General features: G+C 54.9%; 9 protein-coding genes across 9 annotated transcripts; 3 read left to right on the forward strand and 6 right to left on the reverse strand.

The window, feature by feature from the left end:
• Positions 1-574: 574 nt before the first annotated feature.
• Positions 575-1,053, reverse strand: PG985_011953 (uncharacterized protein; the record flags this gene model as incomplete). The annotated part of the gene is made up of 2 exons (XM_066831720.1): positions 575-949; positions 1,018-1,053. 2 exons carry the CDS (start codon positions 1,051-1,053, stop codon positions 575-577), a joined length of 411 nt encoding a protein of 136 aa, XP_066679770.1.
• Positions 1,054-1,715: 662 nt separating this feature from the next.
• PG985_011954 (uncharacterized protein) lies at positions 1,716-2,222 on the forward strand (the record flags this gene model as incomplete). The annotated part of the gene is made up of 1 exon (XM_066831721.1): positions 1,716-2,222. One exon carries the CDS (start codon positions 1,716-1,718, stop codon positions 2,220-2,222), a length of 507 nt encoding a protein of 168 aa, XP_066679771.1.
• Positions 2,223-4,701: 2,479 nt separating this feature from the next.
• Positions 4,702-6,333, forward strand: PG985_011955 (t-SNARE; the record flags this gene model as incomplete). Its single annotated transcript, XM_066831722.1, has 5 exons — positions 4,702-4,707; positions 4,881-4,891; positions 4,995-5,131; positions 5,190-5,963; positions 6,029-6,333. 5 exons carry the CDS (start codon positions 4,702-4,704, stop codon positions 6,331-6,333), a joined length of 1,233 nt encoding a protein of 410 aa, XP_066679772.1.
• A 1,165-nt stretch (positions 6,334-7,498) lies between these two features.
• On the reverse strand, positions 7,499-7,780 carry PG985_011956 (uncharacterized protein; the record flags this gene model as incomplete). The annotated part of the gene is made up of 1 exon (XM_066831723.1): positions 7,499-7,780. The coding sequence occupies one exon, from the start codon at positions 7,778-7,780 to the stop codon at positions 7,499-7,501; it is 282 nt and encodes a 93-aa protein (XP_066679773.1).
• Positions 7,781-8,677: 897 nt separating this feature from the next.
• On the reverse strand, positions 8,678-8,884 carry PG985_011957 (uncharacterized protein; the record flags this gene model as incomplete). Its single annotated transcript, XM_066831724.1, has 1 exon — positions 8,678-8,884. The coding sequence occupies one exon, from the start codon at positions 8,882-8,884 to the stop codon at positions 8,678-8,680; it is 207 nt and encodes a 68-aa protein (XP_066679774.1).
• Positions 8,885-8,925: 41 nt separating this feature from the next.
• PG985_011958 (uncharacterized protein) lies at positions 8,926-9,219 on the reverse strand (the record flags this gene model as incomplete). The annotated part of the gene is made up of 1 exon (XM_066831725.1): positions 8,926-9,219. The coding sequence occupies one exon, from the start codon at positions 9,217-9,219 to the stop codon at positions 8,926-8,928; it is 294 nt and encodes a 97-aa protein (XP_066679775.1).
• Positions 9,220-9,944: 725 nt separating this feature from the next.
• PG985_011959 (Dolichyl-diphosphooligosaccharide--protein glycosyltransferase subunit 2) lies at positions 9,945-11,027 on the reverse strand (the record flags this gene model as incomplete). Its single annotated transcript, XM_066831726.1, has 4 exons — positions 9,945-10,184; positions 10,254-10,541; positions 10,627-10,825; positions 10,894-11,027. The coding sequence occupies 4 exons, from the start codon at positions 11,025-11,027 to the stop codon at positions 9,945-9,947; spliced, it is 861 nt and encodes a 286-aa protein (XP_066679776.1).
• A 415-nt stretch (positions 11,028-11,442) lies between these two features.
• PG985_011960 (uncharacterized protein) lies at positions 11,443-12,674 on the reverse strand (the record flags this gene model as incomplete). Its single annotated transcript, XM_066831727.1, has 2 exons — positions 11,443-11,944; positions 12,031-12,674. The coding sequence occupies 2 exons, from the start codon at positions 12,672-12,674 to the stop codon at positions 11,443-11,445; spliced, it is 1,146 nt and encodes a 381-aa protein (XP_066679777.1).
• Positions 12,675-13,767: 1,093 nt separating this feature from the next.
• On the forward strand, positions 13,768-14,685 carry PG985_011961 (short chain dehydrogenase; the record flags this gene model as incomplete). The annotated part of the gene is made up of 1 exon (XM_066831728.1): positions 13,768-14,685. The coding sequence occupies one exon, from the start codon at positions 13,768-13,770 to the stop codon at positions 14,683-14,685; it is 918 nt and encodes a 305-aa protein (XP_066679778.1).
• Positions 14,686-14,972: the final 287 nt, after the last annotated feature.

Genomic DNA, 14,972 nt, shown 5'->3' on the forward strand with positions numbered 1-14,972 from the left:
CAACTATGATAGAGCATCGAAGGCATTCGGACCAGATCAAGCTGATCCTATGGTTTCTGAAAAGAAGACGTATCGAGAGGTATCTCGCAGTATACCCACACGTGTTGTTCTGGATAATACTTCCTGTCGAACATTGGTGTTGGCTGTGAGTGTTGCCTTCAATGACTTTACGCGCTATAAGAAAAGAGTGGTCTATATAATGCGTCCCAAATGACTCATTTGTCACATACGACCATATCCTGCTGAATACTAGGGATCCCGTCCGCTCTCCCATATATAAGCAGCAGAGAGCCGAATTAGTACTAGGGTCGGTGACGACCTGGGAATCCTCGGTGTTGTATGTATTTTCTTTTGACTTTTTGCCCTTTGAACATACAGACATTATGAGGATCCTTGTGAAGGGCTGCAGAGGGAAAGGAATGCAGTTGATACCCAGTGGTTTGCGCTATCTCAAGGTGAAACATAAGTCTCCATGGACTAGGGTCGGGGTGATCTCCCTCCTCCGGTCTCGAGAGGTCGCAGGAGGCGGGGGACGACGCTGGTCAGCACAACGTCGCGGAGACGCCACATCTCGTCATCCGGGCCCTGGCTCTCTTCTTCGATGTCGAAGGTCCACTGCAAGCCCTTGGAGAAGGTCTCCTCCCAGGTGCGGCAGGGCGGGGAAGTACTTCGTGTTCTTCCCGCCATAGGTGACCAGATCGAGGCCGAAATCGCCCGCTCTCGCGCTCTGCCGGTGCAGCTCGCCAAGGCAGGTGGCGAGTTCATAGAACCCGGGGGCGTCGCCCGAAAGCTCGAAATACTGGCAGAGGTAGAACCAGGTGTCTGGTGTGTCCTTGTAGGCGCCCCATGCTGTCGGCCTTGGCATCATCATCGGCATAACAGGAAAGAGCATCGCCATGGCCTTGTACTCCGACTCGGCCATTTTCCTCCCGGTCTCCCCTTGGTGAACCTGTGAGCGAATACATGAGCACTGTCTTTGACCCCTTGGTCAATGTAATTGATGACTGAGGCAGGCACCTCGGTCTCCTGGTCCCAGACGGATTTGTCTCCCATGATGACAACAGAAGGTGAGCGAAGAGAGGACGTATTATCAAGAATATGAGTCGTACGCTGTGGACTATACTGGATCAACGAGGTCGATCCGGTAGATTCTCGATGGGCATATCCAGTCTTATAGCCCAGAGCCGAGAATCTAAGTATTACGATGATATGCATACTTACCTTTTACATAGCCGTGACCGTCCAGACAAACACCTTAGCTGTCCTTGTTAGTGTTGGATCTCATCCCTAGGACTGTGCTGAATGCAGCTGTTTGCAGTCGCGCTCATCACTCGTGTTTGCAACCCTCGGCGCCAAAAGCGTGAGCGAAATCTGGCGGTCATCATATTAGACGAAAGCTCCGAACAAACTGTTTGTGGTAAACAAAACACGAGCGACGCTTCAGGCTTCTTTGAGAAAGATTCCCTCGTCCGTAAAAGCAGCAATATTTTCGGAGTTGAGTGAACCTGCTGTGACACCTGGAAAGACCAACAGGCTTCGGGTAAGAATAATGGGTCGGAGCTCTCGGTGAAAAGTGGGACTGTTTTCTCAGCTAGCAACCTCACTCCTCACCTCGAAATGCGAACATAAGAACATACTAGGTACAAGCTGACCTCAATCCATCAACTCTTACGCATTATCTACACCGTGACAGTTAACTCTACCTCCTCTTTCTCATGAGTCCACCAGATCGCGCACACAGCACCGTCGACGAACAGTCTTCACTACTCCACCAGCACCAACGGGAAGGCCCTGAAGACCTCCCATCAACTTCTACCACTATCTCGCAAGCAGCCGCGACCACCATGTCCATCCTCGCCACCTTGGCCGCCGTCTCGGGCGCGACGGGCGTGGCCCTGGGCGCCTTCGGGGCCCACGGCCTCAAGAAGCGCATCAGCGACCCGGCCCGCCTGCAGAGCTGGGGCACCGCGGCCCAGTACCAGCTGATCCACAGCGTCGCCGCGCTCGTCGCCGCCAACACCATGGGCAACACGCGCGCGGGCCGCTGGGGCGCCGGCCTGTTCCTCGCCGGCATCTCTATGTTCTCGGGCAGCATCTACCTGCTCACGCTGGACCCCGCCCGCTTCGGCAAGACCATGGGGCCCGTCACGCCGCTCGGCGGGCTCTGCTTCATTGCGGGGTGGACGGTGTTGGCCGTGGGGACTCGGGGTCGACTTCGGTAAGAGGGGACGAGGAAAGGGGGGTTGGGGAGGAAGGTGGTTTAGGTTTGGGCGGGCTTGTGGTGTGAGTTAGGTCGTGGCTATGATGCGAGTGGGTGATCGATGCACCTTAAGTGGTGTGTTCTCTGAGATTTGTAGAGCGCCTGTGTAAAAGCCTACATGCACAGATTTCGCTCATACCTATTCGAATAGAGGTTATTCAAGTCTCCCCCAACCTTGCGCCGTCTGCAAGATGGCTACCTGCATCGTCAATGATCTATCACTTTAGCCGAATAGACCCACCGAACTCATTCGAAGATCAGCCTTGCATTACAGACGAACCCGTTACACACAGGCGTAGGCTAAAATTTTACGTCAAATACCTAGTACATGGATAAGAACATTCGTCAGTTTCGACGGAGCAATTCCCGGAGCATCGCCACAACTTCGGAATACGGAATGACCATAGTTTTTGTTCTACTTTCGGTGGCTTCCGACGGGCATGTCTGGGAAGCAAGTTAAGCGTTACGTCCAGACTAGTCTGTTTCTCTGGGCGCCTCGAATATCACATGTGCGGGTTTCGGAAAGCTCACGCCAGGCAGGAGATCTGTGGACAGCTCCCGGTGGAACGATCCTTGGCTGCTCTTTCGAGTCTCGACAAATCCTCCGCGTGACGGTCTTTCGGTAGACGCAAAGTCTCCCGAATCAAAGCATACCCTTGGCCATAATTGGCGGCATCGTATTTCAGTAGAGAGTCTGCCGGTCGCCTATAGCTGCCTCCCGGGCTGCATGGAGTCGGTAGGATTTAAAATGTTACTGCTCGGTTGGCCGCGTTCAGCACGTCAAGTTTCCAGTCAAGAAGTCGGAGAGAAAAAGCGATCTACAGACAAGCCTGCCTGATCTCAGATCCGACTACCGTTTGCCGTTTGCGCAGCCTCAATTGCGCGGGTTAGCCTTGCCACACCCTTATGCAAGAGACCAGGCGTGAGACATAGACGAGGTTCCATTTGTGTCGTCCCAATCATGCGATGTCAAACTCGGCATTACCCCACAATGTCAACCGGGGTCAACCCGCGGGCCGCAACTTTGAACTCTGTGATCACGACATGCTTTTTTCGTTAGCGAAATGGAGTTGACGGAGTTTTTCTAGGTCGTATCGCCTGGACTGTCAGCCTGTCAGCGAGAGAAGCGGTGGGATGAGCTGGCAGAGACGGTATGCTGAAAATGAGTGGCGTAGTGTTGTATTTTCCCGTAATTTATCTAATTTCATTTGATTACTTCATCATTAAAAGGAAGCAAAGTTTGGTTGACTGGATGGCAGCATCGCAACAGACCAAGAGGCCCATGTGACCTGACCGGTGCATTCGCCTGCTGGTGGTGTTTCCTTGTTTCTGGACTCGCTCTAGAAGTCCGGCCCTCCATCTCGAAAAGCATTTCCCCGACTACTGTATCAGAAACATCGGCCGCGTTTTTATTCAAATCGGGACATCCAATTGCCAACAGCTGACTTGACCGTCTCGAAATACATGGAGCAGTAATGGAGGCGGACGATTGGCTCTGGGCCAATCAATAGAGCCGCCGATCGCAGCGATTGAAACGGCTCTTGCTGCAGGGACTACTGCAGGGGTGTGGCCTGATGGCTCGTGTCGCTTTTTCAGGCACGGAACCTTCCCCAATCGAGCCGCATGCGACACATGCACATCAACTGCCACTCGTCAGCTCGTATGTATGTGCGCTCTCAGTAAGCGAGGGTAAGACATCGACGTGTGTCCCGTTGCCGTGTCGCAAGCCTCAGCATGCGTTGAAGAGGCGTATTAGTTACTAGGTAGTCGGGCTGTCTTGATGGAATTGCAGATCAGCATTCTTCAATCGGGCAGCCAGTCACCAGTCAGTCGTTGATTGAGTGAACCACTGCTTCCATCTTTTGCCTTCAGCGGTTCCAGGGGTTCCAGGGGTAGCTGTGCGCTAGACAGGGATCGCCCGCCCAAGAGCGCTGAGCAAAGAGCTATTTCGGGTTTAGCTGATCTCGACCCAGCCCACTCGCTGCTGCTTCATACGCCCCCGGGCCACAAAACCTCTGACCAATTTGGCGTCAAACAGACCGACATCCCTGGAGGAGAAAAGGAGCCAGCCGAAGGAAGCAAGCGCTTGGAGGCTGGAGTTGACGGACTGACTACTAACTGGACTGACGGCAGCGAAATAACATTAACCTGCCTGCTCAACTACCACTTCGCGCTCCTCGAAATCGGCCATAAAGATACATGACATAGCCTCCTTACACTTATTCTCCTTTCAGGAACAGTACTCCGGGTCATCTGAAACGATATACCGCACCGCCTCGACATCGATCGTTAAAGAACGGAGACAAAGAGCAGCGACCCGGCGTTTCTGTTCCAACGTCCATCCTTCCATTGAGCTTTGAGCCGTCTCCGCAACAGCAGCATCGCATTCTTGTGGGAATCGACAGACAACAGTACGAGCCCAGAACGAATACCACGCAAAGATGAGTGTAAGTGTTTCACCTTGCTTCGCCTTCCCGATTACCAGACGAACCGACAAAAATCCATCCCGTCTCCTCCAAACCTTCTTCTTCATTCCTCTCTTTCTCTATTCTGCCTGTTTTTTTGCCCTCACCTCACGTAAACAATTGTTGATCGATTGATTGCTGACAATATGGACCAGTACGGGAACGGGTGCGTAACCACAAAACCAATCCCGAGATGAGACCGCGACACAAGAGCGTCTCGGCTCGGCTCAGTTAAAAATGACTTGTACTAACTAGCAATTGTCTTCCAGGTACGGCGGACGGCAGCAGAATCCCTTCGACGACAGGGCCGGCGATGGATTCAATGGCAATGGCTTCGGAGGCGGGCTCCCCCAGGGCCCTCGAGGAGGCGCTCCTCGCAACAACGGATACGGCGACGATTATGGATGTTCGTATAACGACCAGCGGCCAAGCAAACTCCAACCATTACTAACATGATTATGTAGCCAACACCGTCGAGATGTCTCAACTGTCGCAAGGGGCCGGCTCCTTCGGGCAAGGAGACCCTAATGCCATTTTGAACGAGTGCAGAGATATCAACAACGGAATCGACAAGATCGAAGCGAACCTCAGGCAAATGGCGATGCTCCAGCAACGGTCCCTCTCCGACGCCGACACATCATCCGGGAGCCACACCAACCGAGAGCTCGACAGTCTCAGCACCGACACCATGGCTCAGTACCGATCTCTGACTGAACGGGTGCGCATGGCCAAGAGCAACCCCGAAAGCAAGTCTGCCAAGAACAACCCTCAGGTCACCAAGACCGACCGCCGGTTGAAGAGCGCGATCAACGCCTACCAGACAAACGAGTCGGAGTTCCGCAAGAAGACACAGGACCAGGTAGCGAGACAGTACCGTATCGTGAACCCGGAGGCGAGCGAGGGCGAAATCCGGGAGGCTGTGCAGGATTCCAGCGGTCAGATCTTCCAGCAGGCTATGATGCAGAGCAACAGGCGAGGCCAGGCCCAATCCGTCTTGAGCGCGGTCCAGGACCGACACGCTCAACTGCAGAAGATTGAGCAGCAATTGATCGAGCTGGCCCAATTATTCCAGGATATGGACACTTTGGTCGTGCAACAAGAGGAGGCCATTACCCAGATCGAGGTCAAGGCTGAGGAGACCGTTGAGAACTTTGATAAGGGAAACGCCGAGGTCGTCGTCGCCATCGACACTGCTCGCAGCACCCGGAAGAAGAAGTGGATCTGCCTGGCTATTGTTGGTAAGTGAATCTGCGTACTCAAGCTGCTTTCTTCTATGAGCATCATAACTAACCAAAGAACCCAGTCGGTGTTATCGTCGTTATCGTTGTGGCAGTTGTTGCCTATATGATGATCAACAAGCCCCAACAAGCGCCTGCCCCAGCACCAGCACCCGCGGCACAGCCTGCCCAACCTGCATCAAACACCAACTCCGGCACACCGGACAAGCGGTGGATCCATCTCTACCGGGGCGAGACCAGCAAAATAGCGAAGCGATGGATCGACAGCAAACGGAACTTTGTTCCTTTCGACGCCGGGGAGAGCTCGGCAGTGGTGAAACGGACACTCCCTCCGAAATTCGGCAACACTTTCGTTGCGGTCGACAACTAAACAAACCCGTCAATTTCACTATATACCCTATCATTTATGGCAAAGTAGCCGCCACCACCTGTCCTGATCGCCGCCTCCTTTTGGGAGGCTTTCGCCTCGCATGCAATCTCCATTTAACGCATTCGATTCATACCCTACGAGCATGTCGTCACTATACATCTTTTAACTCCGGAGTTTTGGCGCACTAAAGCTGTTTTGCTGAGCCTGCGATGCTTCCATCGACTTTTCTGGGTTCAGACTTGATGTCGGATTCGAGCGATTGGATTTCGAGGCCCAGCCAGCTCTAGCAGATTTGAGAGCATGCCCAGGGAGAACCTGGCTATCACCACACCTAGGATATGATTTTTCCTGTGTAGGAACTTTTGTATATCGTTTCGTTGCCAGTCGGCTAACATGCAGAGAGGGGTTTAATTGCATTTTCTGGCGTTTAAGAACGGGCTCGAGACATCCGCGTCGCTCGGGCCGAATTTCAAATTGCATTTCTGCTCCTATCTCGATATGTCTTGGCTCGATCAGCTGAAGCTTTCTAGACAGCGTTACTTCCCAATAGAAAGACCTTAACCACACTGTGTCCACTGTCTCTCATTAGATCTGACGTGCCTAGCAAATGTCAAATGCTGTCAGTAGCGACCCTACATAGTCTCAATACTTTATTGTGTGAACAACCGCCATGTGATAAGTTTTCATGGGAGACCCAGGAAGGCTGGACTATTGTTGCAGCCAGCCTATGTTTCAACTTCTCCCTGATCTCGAGCCCACCTAGGTGTAGGGACAACAACATCGATCAATCCCGTTTTCATTATATCGCCTTCAAACACATGTAGTCGGGATGATATGAAGCCATACCCATTGCAAATTCTGGGGCATTTTTCCAAAATAGGGGGTAGTCACTTGTTGGAAGTCGGTACTACAGCACACTGATGAACAGTGCTATTCAGTCTTTAAAGGAGCCAGTAGCTCAAGCGAAGGTATGAGGAAAGAAGAACGGGGGCTAATATATATACAGAAGCTCAGCCACCACGTCTAAGGCCCTATTTGAGGGAATATATCAGGACAAATTATTGCCTTCATGGATAACCCTTTCGACAGACTACATCCTCCCCTTTTATCCCTCTTGGGCCCCCGACTAAACCCGGAGCTAGGAGGATATGTGTCATGCCTCGACCTAGACGGACTCGTCGTCGGGGTGGCTGGGGAGCCCCGTCCCGTTGAACGGGGGGTTCGAGGTGGTGGTGGCGGCGTCGTCGCCAGGGGCCGGGACGGTATCGTGGGCGGGGAGCCCGGTGCCAACAAAGGGAGGGTTGGAGGCAACGGGACTAGGGGTCGGGACGGTGTCTTGGTTGGCGGGGAGGCCGGTGCCGACGAACGGGGGGTTGGCGGGGGCCGGAGCCGCCAGGGAGGTGGCGGCGAGGCCGAGCAAGGTGACAAAGGTGGTGGCGCTGTGCATTTTGGTGGTGGGTTTCAGGAGTCTGGAGTGGTAGTGAGATGGTGACGAAGGAGAATTAACAAGCCAGTATCGAACATTTGGTCACGACCTACTTATACGCAACTCGGTTCATGTCTATGTGAACGTCTCCTAAGTCAGTCTTACTCGAGCTCGCGTACAAGTCAGTATCGCCGCTGTATCAATATACCGGTTTCGCTCGTCACAGTAGTAAGCTCGCGGCGTCACCTTCCCCAGGAGCTTTCGGGATTTGCTGTCGATCATGTAGAGGCAGCGTAACACTGCCTCCACACATGTACAGGAAATAGTGACGATGACGCAAGACGCGGATGCCGAACTCTTGATCGTCATGATGGTCGGTCTTCAGGGATTTCGGCCGCCTATTAATGGGGTGGCTGAGTCGTTTATACTCCACGAGTCCAGAGCCGACCGTGGCATCCGGACTCGGGCCGGCTTCATACCTTCCTCCTAGCTGCTCTCCACGGGTGATGACAATGATCCACAACAGGCCGGACTAGTTTATAACTTCGGCTTACTGTATAGGTAGGTAGTGAACGCGCTCCGGTAGGGCGAGAGTGGGTTCATAAGGTCGGCGACTACTAACGACGGGGACCACATAATAGAGAGGTATCCATTCCCGGAGCAGCCACAGCAGACCTCCTTGGCCTTCTATGGGGTTGCAGACGGGCGTCGCTGATCAAGCGAATCAGGTTTTGGGAGTAAGTAGCATTGATGGGTGACGTGGAAAACATTATCGAGCGACCCCTAGCAACAGTCGACTATTCAATTATATCTAGTTTGACAGAAATTAATCACTTATAACGACCGGATACTTAGTTACCAAGGCAGATCCACCCCCTGTCTGTTCACCCCCTATGTGATCATTGCGTAATTACTTACTCAAGAGCCACTCGGAGGGATACAGACCGGCCCCTTCTGGCCCCGCGACCCGGTCTCCCTGGGCGTAGCAACCGTGTTCGCTGCCGTCTCCCCTGGATCCGAGCCCATGGGGGCCTTCTGTATGACATCCGCCTCCGTCTCCGTCACCTCGACCTCCACCATCTCCCCGTCCGCAAACACGATGTTATACTCCCTGACCGCCACCATCTCCTCTTCCTTGGCCACCTCGAAAACTACCTTGTCTGCGGTCAGCTCTCCGCCGACACCCCCTTCTGTCTTGCTTCGCGCCCCTTCCCCTCTCCTCCCGCCGCACTCTCCATCGCCTCTTCCTCTACTTTCTTGGTATGTTGTTGCTGCTGCATCGACCCATTACCACCCTCCCGTGCCGCTGTGCTTTCCCACCTAGCCCCAAGCGCCGCCTCGGAGCCATGCGGATCGCGGACCGTGTAGCCACCGCGGCGAGGGGGCACACCCGACATGGGGTAGTAGTCTACGTACGGACGTCCGTACAACGGTCGATCTGGTGTCGGTTGTTCGCTCATGTTGAAATTGACATGCGCTCACTTTCTTGATCTTGGTTTTCAAACGTCTAGCGCTTATCTCTTACCCCTTTGGTTCTTCCTTGGAGAGGTGGCTTCTGGGAACTGAGAATAGAAGGAAACATTGAAGAATTATCAATGTTATAAGCCATGAACAAGCTCATGAACATGTACGTGCTTGTGGGTGGGAGACTGTATTACTGCATGCCAGGTACTCGCGTTAGTTATATACGACTTGATAATATACTCGTACTAAGAGATTGACAAAAAGATGAGTTGCCTCATACACATGAGGCATATAGGTTGCGTCTGAATGAGATATCGAGCATCAGTTTGATCAAGCAGCACATGCTTGCTATATTACACCTATAAGAGGCTACAGTCATTATGACACATTGTTATCCATCCTCGAGGTTATGACGACATGTAGCTTGGTCCGTTTGGACATACAGTATACGTGGGCCTCTAAGTGACACAATGCTGGGAGAGCCTAAATCAAGAGTGAAAATGAAGCCATGGTGGCCGTGGCATCTCATTACAACACATTTTACTAAAGAATCTCAAGTCTCATGCATTTCATTGTACATTCATTTTGTCTACCTTGGTGCTTTTATATACACCTCGCCACTAGGGACTAATTTCGGCGCGCTCAGGGGCCGCCAGTTTGGAGGGGCTGCTGAAGCACGATGGAGCCACCGCCATGTGGGAAACCAGGGAAAAGGCTTCAATTACCTCTCTCCGGCCAGACGTCGGCGCTGAACTTCACCGAGCGCCTTCGAGCCGCTCAACAAGGACGTGACGCCAACGACACCAATGACGGGCAGGACCTGGAACAGGTTCCAGCTGCTGTAGTACATGTAGAAGACGAATTCCATGCCAATGATGGAGCCGTAGAAGATGCCGTGCGAGACGGGGGCACTCGAGAAGGCCTTCGGCAGGTGGGCAACGTTGCCGCCGAGAGCGAAAGTCTGTGGTAGGTTTATCACGTTAGCATGAAATGATCCTCCCTTTCCAAGGGTCTTCGCAGGTGTACATACCCCAATCAAGAGAACGGGCACCATGGCGGCCACGGCCAGCGTAAAGACCAGCGAGATGACCTTCGGAGGGCTCTTGGGATCGTCCTTGAAGATGTGGTGGATCTCTTCGCGCTTGCCGTAGCGCATCGGCTTCTCGTACACGGGCGGGACAGCGAGGGGGTCCTTGCGGATCTCGACGTCAAAGATGCGATTGTTGTAGCCGGTGGAGGAGCCGAACGAAGCCAGCGTCAGGGTAGCCTTGAGAGGCTTGGTCGACTTGAGGAGCTGGACGGGGAGATCGGAGTGTTTCTACGAAGAGCCACACACGTTAGCTTTTGGGCCAGGGCCGTAAACGTGTGAAGCGGGCACGCAGCCATTGGCACGTGTGACGTACGATATCGACGGTGGCCTTTCCACTCTCCTTGGTGGTGAAGACGAAGGGAGCTTCCAGTCCCGTCTCGGTCTCCTGGAGGGTGAGGAAGGCCTGGTGAGGTCGCTTGGCCTTGCCGCCCTCCTTGGCCGTCAAGATGATCTTGAGGGTGTCTGTGTTGCCGAAATCGACCGTCTTCTTGGGGAGGGACTTGTCGCTGAACCTGCGATGGGCCTCGTTGTCAGCAATTGCGATCACAGGGCGTCCAAGAAGTGGCCAGGAACCACGTACTTCTCCTTGACAGAGCTGTCAGCCTTCTTGCTGCCGACGGACAGAGTCGCATCATCGAAACTCCAGGACGAAGCTGCCTGGGCTGCACCAGCAGCCAGGAGCAGAGAAGGAACGAAAGAGCGAAGGAAGCGCATTTTTACTGCTGCGACGACGACGACGACGTGGTTGGCAGCTTCTTTTTTGGGCGGGTTGGAAGATGGATGCCGAGCTTCAAGATAGGTCACTGTTTTACTGGCCCGGGATGCACACCATCTGAACACCTATCGAAGTTTAGTTGCTGCTCCAGTCAATTGAGAGCTTCTAGCTGACGTGGTGGGAGGACCAGGGTGGTGGGTAGAGTGCACGGTCCTCAGCCGACAGGGGTGCTTTACTGCACAGTACCTACAGAACCGTGTGTCCCATAGAGCACACTGTCAATGTAAGGAGACATCACCATGCACAGCAACCAATATGCATGCATGTTTGCTTGTGGGATGCCTTTATTGATTCAAAGTCACGGCCTTTGATGAGGATAGAATAGCATTGTGCATTGAGCACGTTGAACTTCTACTATAACTCTGTCCTCTCCCTGATGTTATCGCGAGGCTCCTCCAGATACTCGCCCACCTCCATCCATTCCGCTGCAAATGCAGAAATAATCTTGGCCCAGTCGTCCACCGTGGCCGGGTCCAAGTGCGCGGCGTCGTCGTCCATGGTATGCCACTGTGGAGGAAACGGGGTGGGGATGACGTGCAGGATCGGCACCCCACGCTCCATGAAGGGGATGTGGTCGTCCTCGACGTAGCCCCGAGTAAAGTGGCTGGGCACCTTGTCGGCCTGCGGGAGAAAGGGGGTCTGGACCTTGGACCGCAGGAGGCCCAGCTTGCGCATGCGCGCCTCGATCTTGGCCAGGGCCTGGTACGACCAGTGCGTCTGCGCGAAGTAGGAGGGTATGCGAGGGTCGGCGGCGCCCAGGAGGTCCAGCAGGACGAAGAGGCTGATGGCTTGGAGGGGGGTGCGATATGTCGACATGGCCGGGTAGACCTGGGCGTCCCATGCCTCTGCCATTGCTCTGTGGGGAAGGAATAAGATCATTAGTCTTTATTGCCCATGGTCACTGTCGCTCTTGTACACACTCCACCACGTCGAGTTACTCACCTAGCTCCGTACAGAGAATCGGTCTCGGTCCACGTCTCGAACGCCTCCTCGCCGTCGAGAAGCAAGATCTGCACGCCCTTCTCCTCCTCGAGCCCGGACCCGGCGTCGCCCGACGCCTCCATGGCCTCCCACTTGCGCGTGAGCGCAAGATCAATACTGCGCGCAGCGTGCAGCAGCATGGCGCAAGGGACGGCGCTGTCGATGGCCCCGATAAACCCCTCGGGCCGGTACAAGCTGTCGTAGTGGGCGACGAGGCTCAAGCGCGAGACGTCGCCGGCGCCGGCCCAGGGCGGGTCGCGCGTGAAGGCCAGATTGGAGAAGGAGACGTCGCGGTCGCCCGTCGCGGGCGTCTTGGACGTCGAGTTCTGCCACTCGACGCGCCACCCGGGCAGGGTCTCGGAGAAGAAGCGCACAAAGTGCCGCTGCACCGCCAGCGAGCCCGGCGTCCCGGGGACCCGCGGCACCAGGATGGGCGCCAGCAGCGCGCCCTTGTCCACGTCGAAGTCGCCCGCGCCGCCGGGGATCCGGCGCAGGGCGGCGTCGGACAGCTCGTCGTACGCCAGCACGCAGGTGACGCAGAGGCTCAGCACGGCAAGTAGCAGCAGCACACGGCAAAGTCTCGGGGGTATGCCTTGGCCGGCCATAGTGGCGGTGGCGGAGTGATTGTAAGAGAGAGGATGCAGCCGTCCTACCGGGGCGCGCACATAGACTGCGATGTAAGGGCTGGTCTAGCAGAGCGCAAAGTACATGCCAGGTCCAGTATAAAGAGTGTAGGTACGTATACGAGGTTGTACGTTAGTATATTGGAGGCCAACCTGGCATTACTGTTGAAACAGAAATTGAATTCTCCAATGGCATGTCATTCCTCCAGCGCTAAAATTAGCAGGCCTGCTCGACTGATTATCTACACCCAATGTATCCACAGACCTTTCGCTCTGTTCCATGCAACAATTCCCGTTTTCGAGAAAACGTAGTACGCATTTTGGCTAGCGATCCTGCGTCTTAGTCATCGCTTTGACTTGTATCAATACTGTTCGTATCTCCGGATTCAAGATGACCGGGTCAGCAGCAGCGACAGAGTGAAGGGATGCAGGTTGACGCTTTTGGACTGGCTCGGCCTAGTGCATCTACCGTCTTTCGGCGATGCAAGCAAGAGCCTATCGCCGACAGCCACAGGCCGATACTTCTGCCGCCGTGACACCCCCACGCCGCAAATCCATCTGGCTTCTGTCGGACTTGGGACAATTCGGACCATGCGATCCCACAACTTGCATCAACATTTCCTAAAATTGTTCCTCACCGTAAACTAGACGAATGCGCGAGCTGTTCTTGACGCATGAGCGCGGCCTTAATACCATAAAGCCGTGAGCGAACAAACTCTGACGGCGCTGTATACCAGCTGTCATGATACTGATGATGAAGACGCAATAGTCTTACATGGTCGGCGCACTCTTACGAGGGGCTTATACACGACCCGGGCGGCCTTGAGTCGAGATGTATAAGTAGGGACTCCGGCCCCCGTCTTGTGATGAAGAGCAGAAAGGAAAAAGAAAGCATCATAGAAGATACCTCAGATAAAACCAGACCATCAATTACTGCCTACTTTACCTACCACTCACTTACTTAACCTCACCTGTGAAGCTATCATCATATCAAATACAACAAGAATAGTAATATCACCTTTAACCAGTACCTAAACTACATCGACACCCCTTCCACCCATTGACCACCAACACCATGTCCTCCACCCCCCACCCCAACGTCTGGTTCATCGCCGGCGCCAGCTCCGGCTTCGGCCGCCAACTCGCCCACGAAGCCCTCACCCGCGGCGACGCCGTCATCGCCACCTCGCGGCACACCGCGCCCCTAACCGACCTCGCCGCCCGCGGCGCCGTCCTCCTCGACCTCGACGTCACGAGCGACGACGCCACCATCCGTGCCGCCTTCGCGCGGGGCGAGTCGGCCCTGCTCGGCTCGGCTTCCAAGGCCCACCACATCACCCACTTCGTCAACGCCGCGGGCTACATCCTCGAGGGCCCCATCGAGGCCGCCACGCAGCAGGAGGTGTTCGACAGCTTCAACGTCAACGTCCTGGGCATCATGAACATGACCAAGAACCAGGTCGCCTGGCTCCGGAAGCGGGGACAGACGCGCCGCGGCCCCGCCGGCCGGTCGGTGATCGCCAACTTCGGCAGCCTGGGCTCCTGGCGCGGCGGCCCGGCCTTCGCCTACTACGCTGCCGCCAAGTGGGCCGTGTCGGGCTTCACCGAGTCGCTGGCGGCCGAGGTCAAGGAGCTGGGCATCGACGCCTGCGTCGTCGAACCGGGCTACTTCCGGACGGGTTTCCTGAACCCGGGCGGCGGCCACCGCATCGTCATGCAGGACCCGCTCGACGCCGCGTACGAGGACACCCGGGTGGGGCACGTCCGGGCGATGCTCGGGGAGGTCGACAATCAGCAGCCGGGGGACGTCGTCAAGGGGTGCAGGGTCATCGTCGACGCGCTGACGCGGTCGGGCTCGGCGCAGGGCAAGGACGTGCCGGTGCGCCTGCCGCTGGGCCAGGACTGCGTGGACGTCATCGAGGACAAGATGGCCTCGACCAAGGCCCTCATTGACGACTGGAGGGCCGTCATCACCTCGACTGACCATGAGTAGCAGACCTGTCTTGGTTCATATGGGCTTTTGATGGATACACATAGACATGGATCGTGTGTGTAGCGTTGTGGAACAAGGAGCATTAATTAGTATATTTTCCCAGTCACTTTTCATATACTAGCAGCGAGTTTAGCCATTAATAAAGGGATACATCATCACCCGACGACCATCCAAACAAGTCCATAATACGATTTATCCTTGATTGTATTTGGACATCGAAGTCCTATGCTTCCAAGTCGTTACTCATGCTCAAAAAGTCTATATGCCGATAACCACGTATGCTTTGT

The sequence above is a fragment of the Apiospora marii genome, assembly GCF_038362585.1.
Source record: "Apiospora marii strain CBS 49790 chromosome Unknown utg000009l_segment0_segment0, whole genome shotgun sequence".
NCBI lineage: Eukaryota > Fungi > Ascomycota > Sordariomycetes > Amphisphaeriales > Apiosporaceae > Apiospora > Apiospora marii.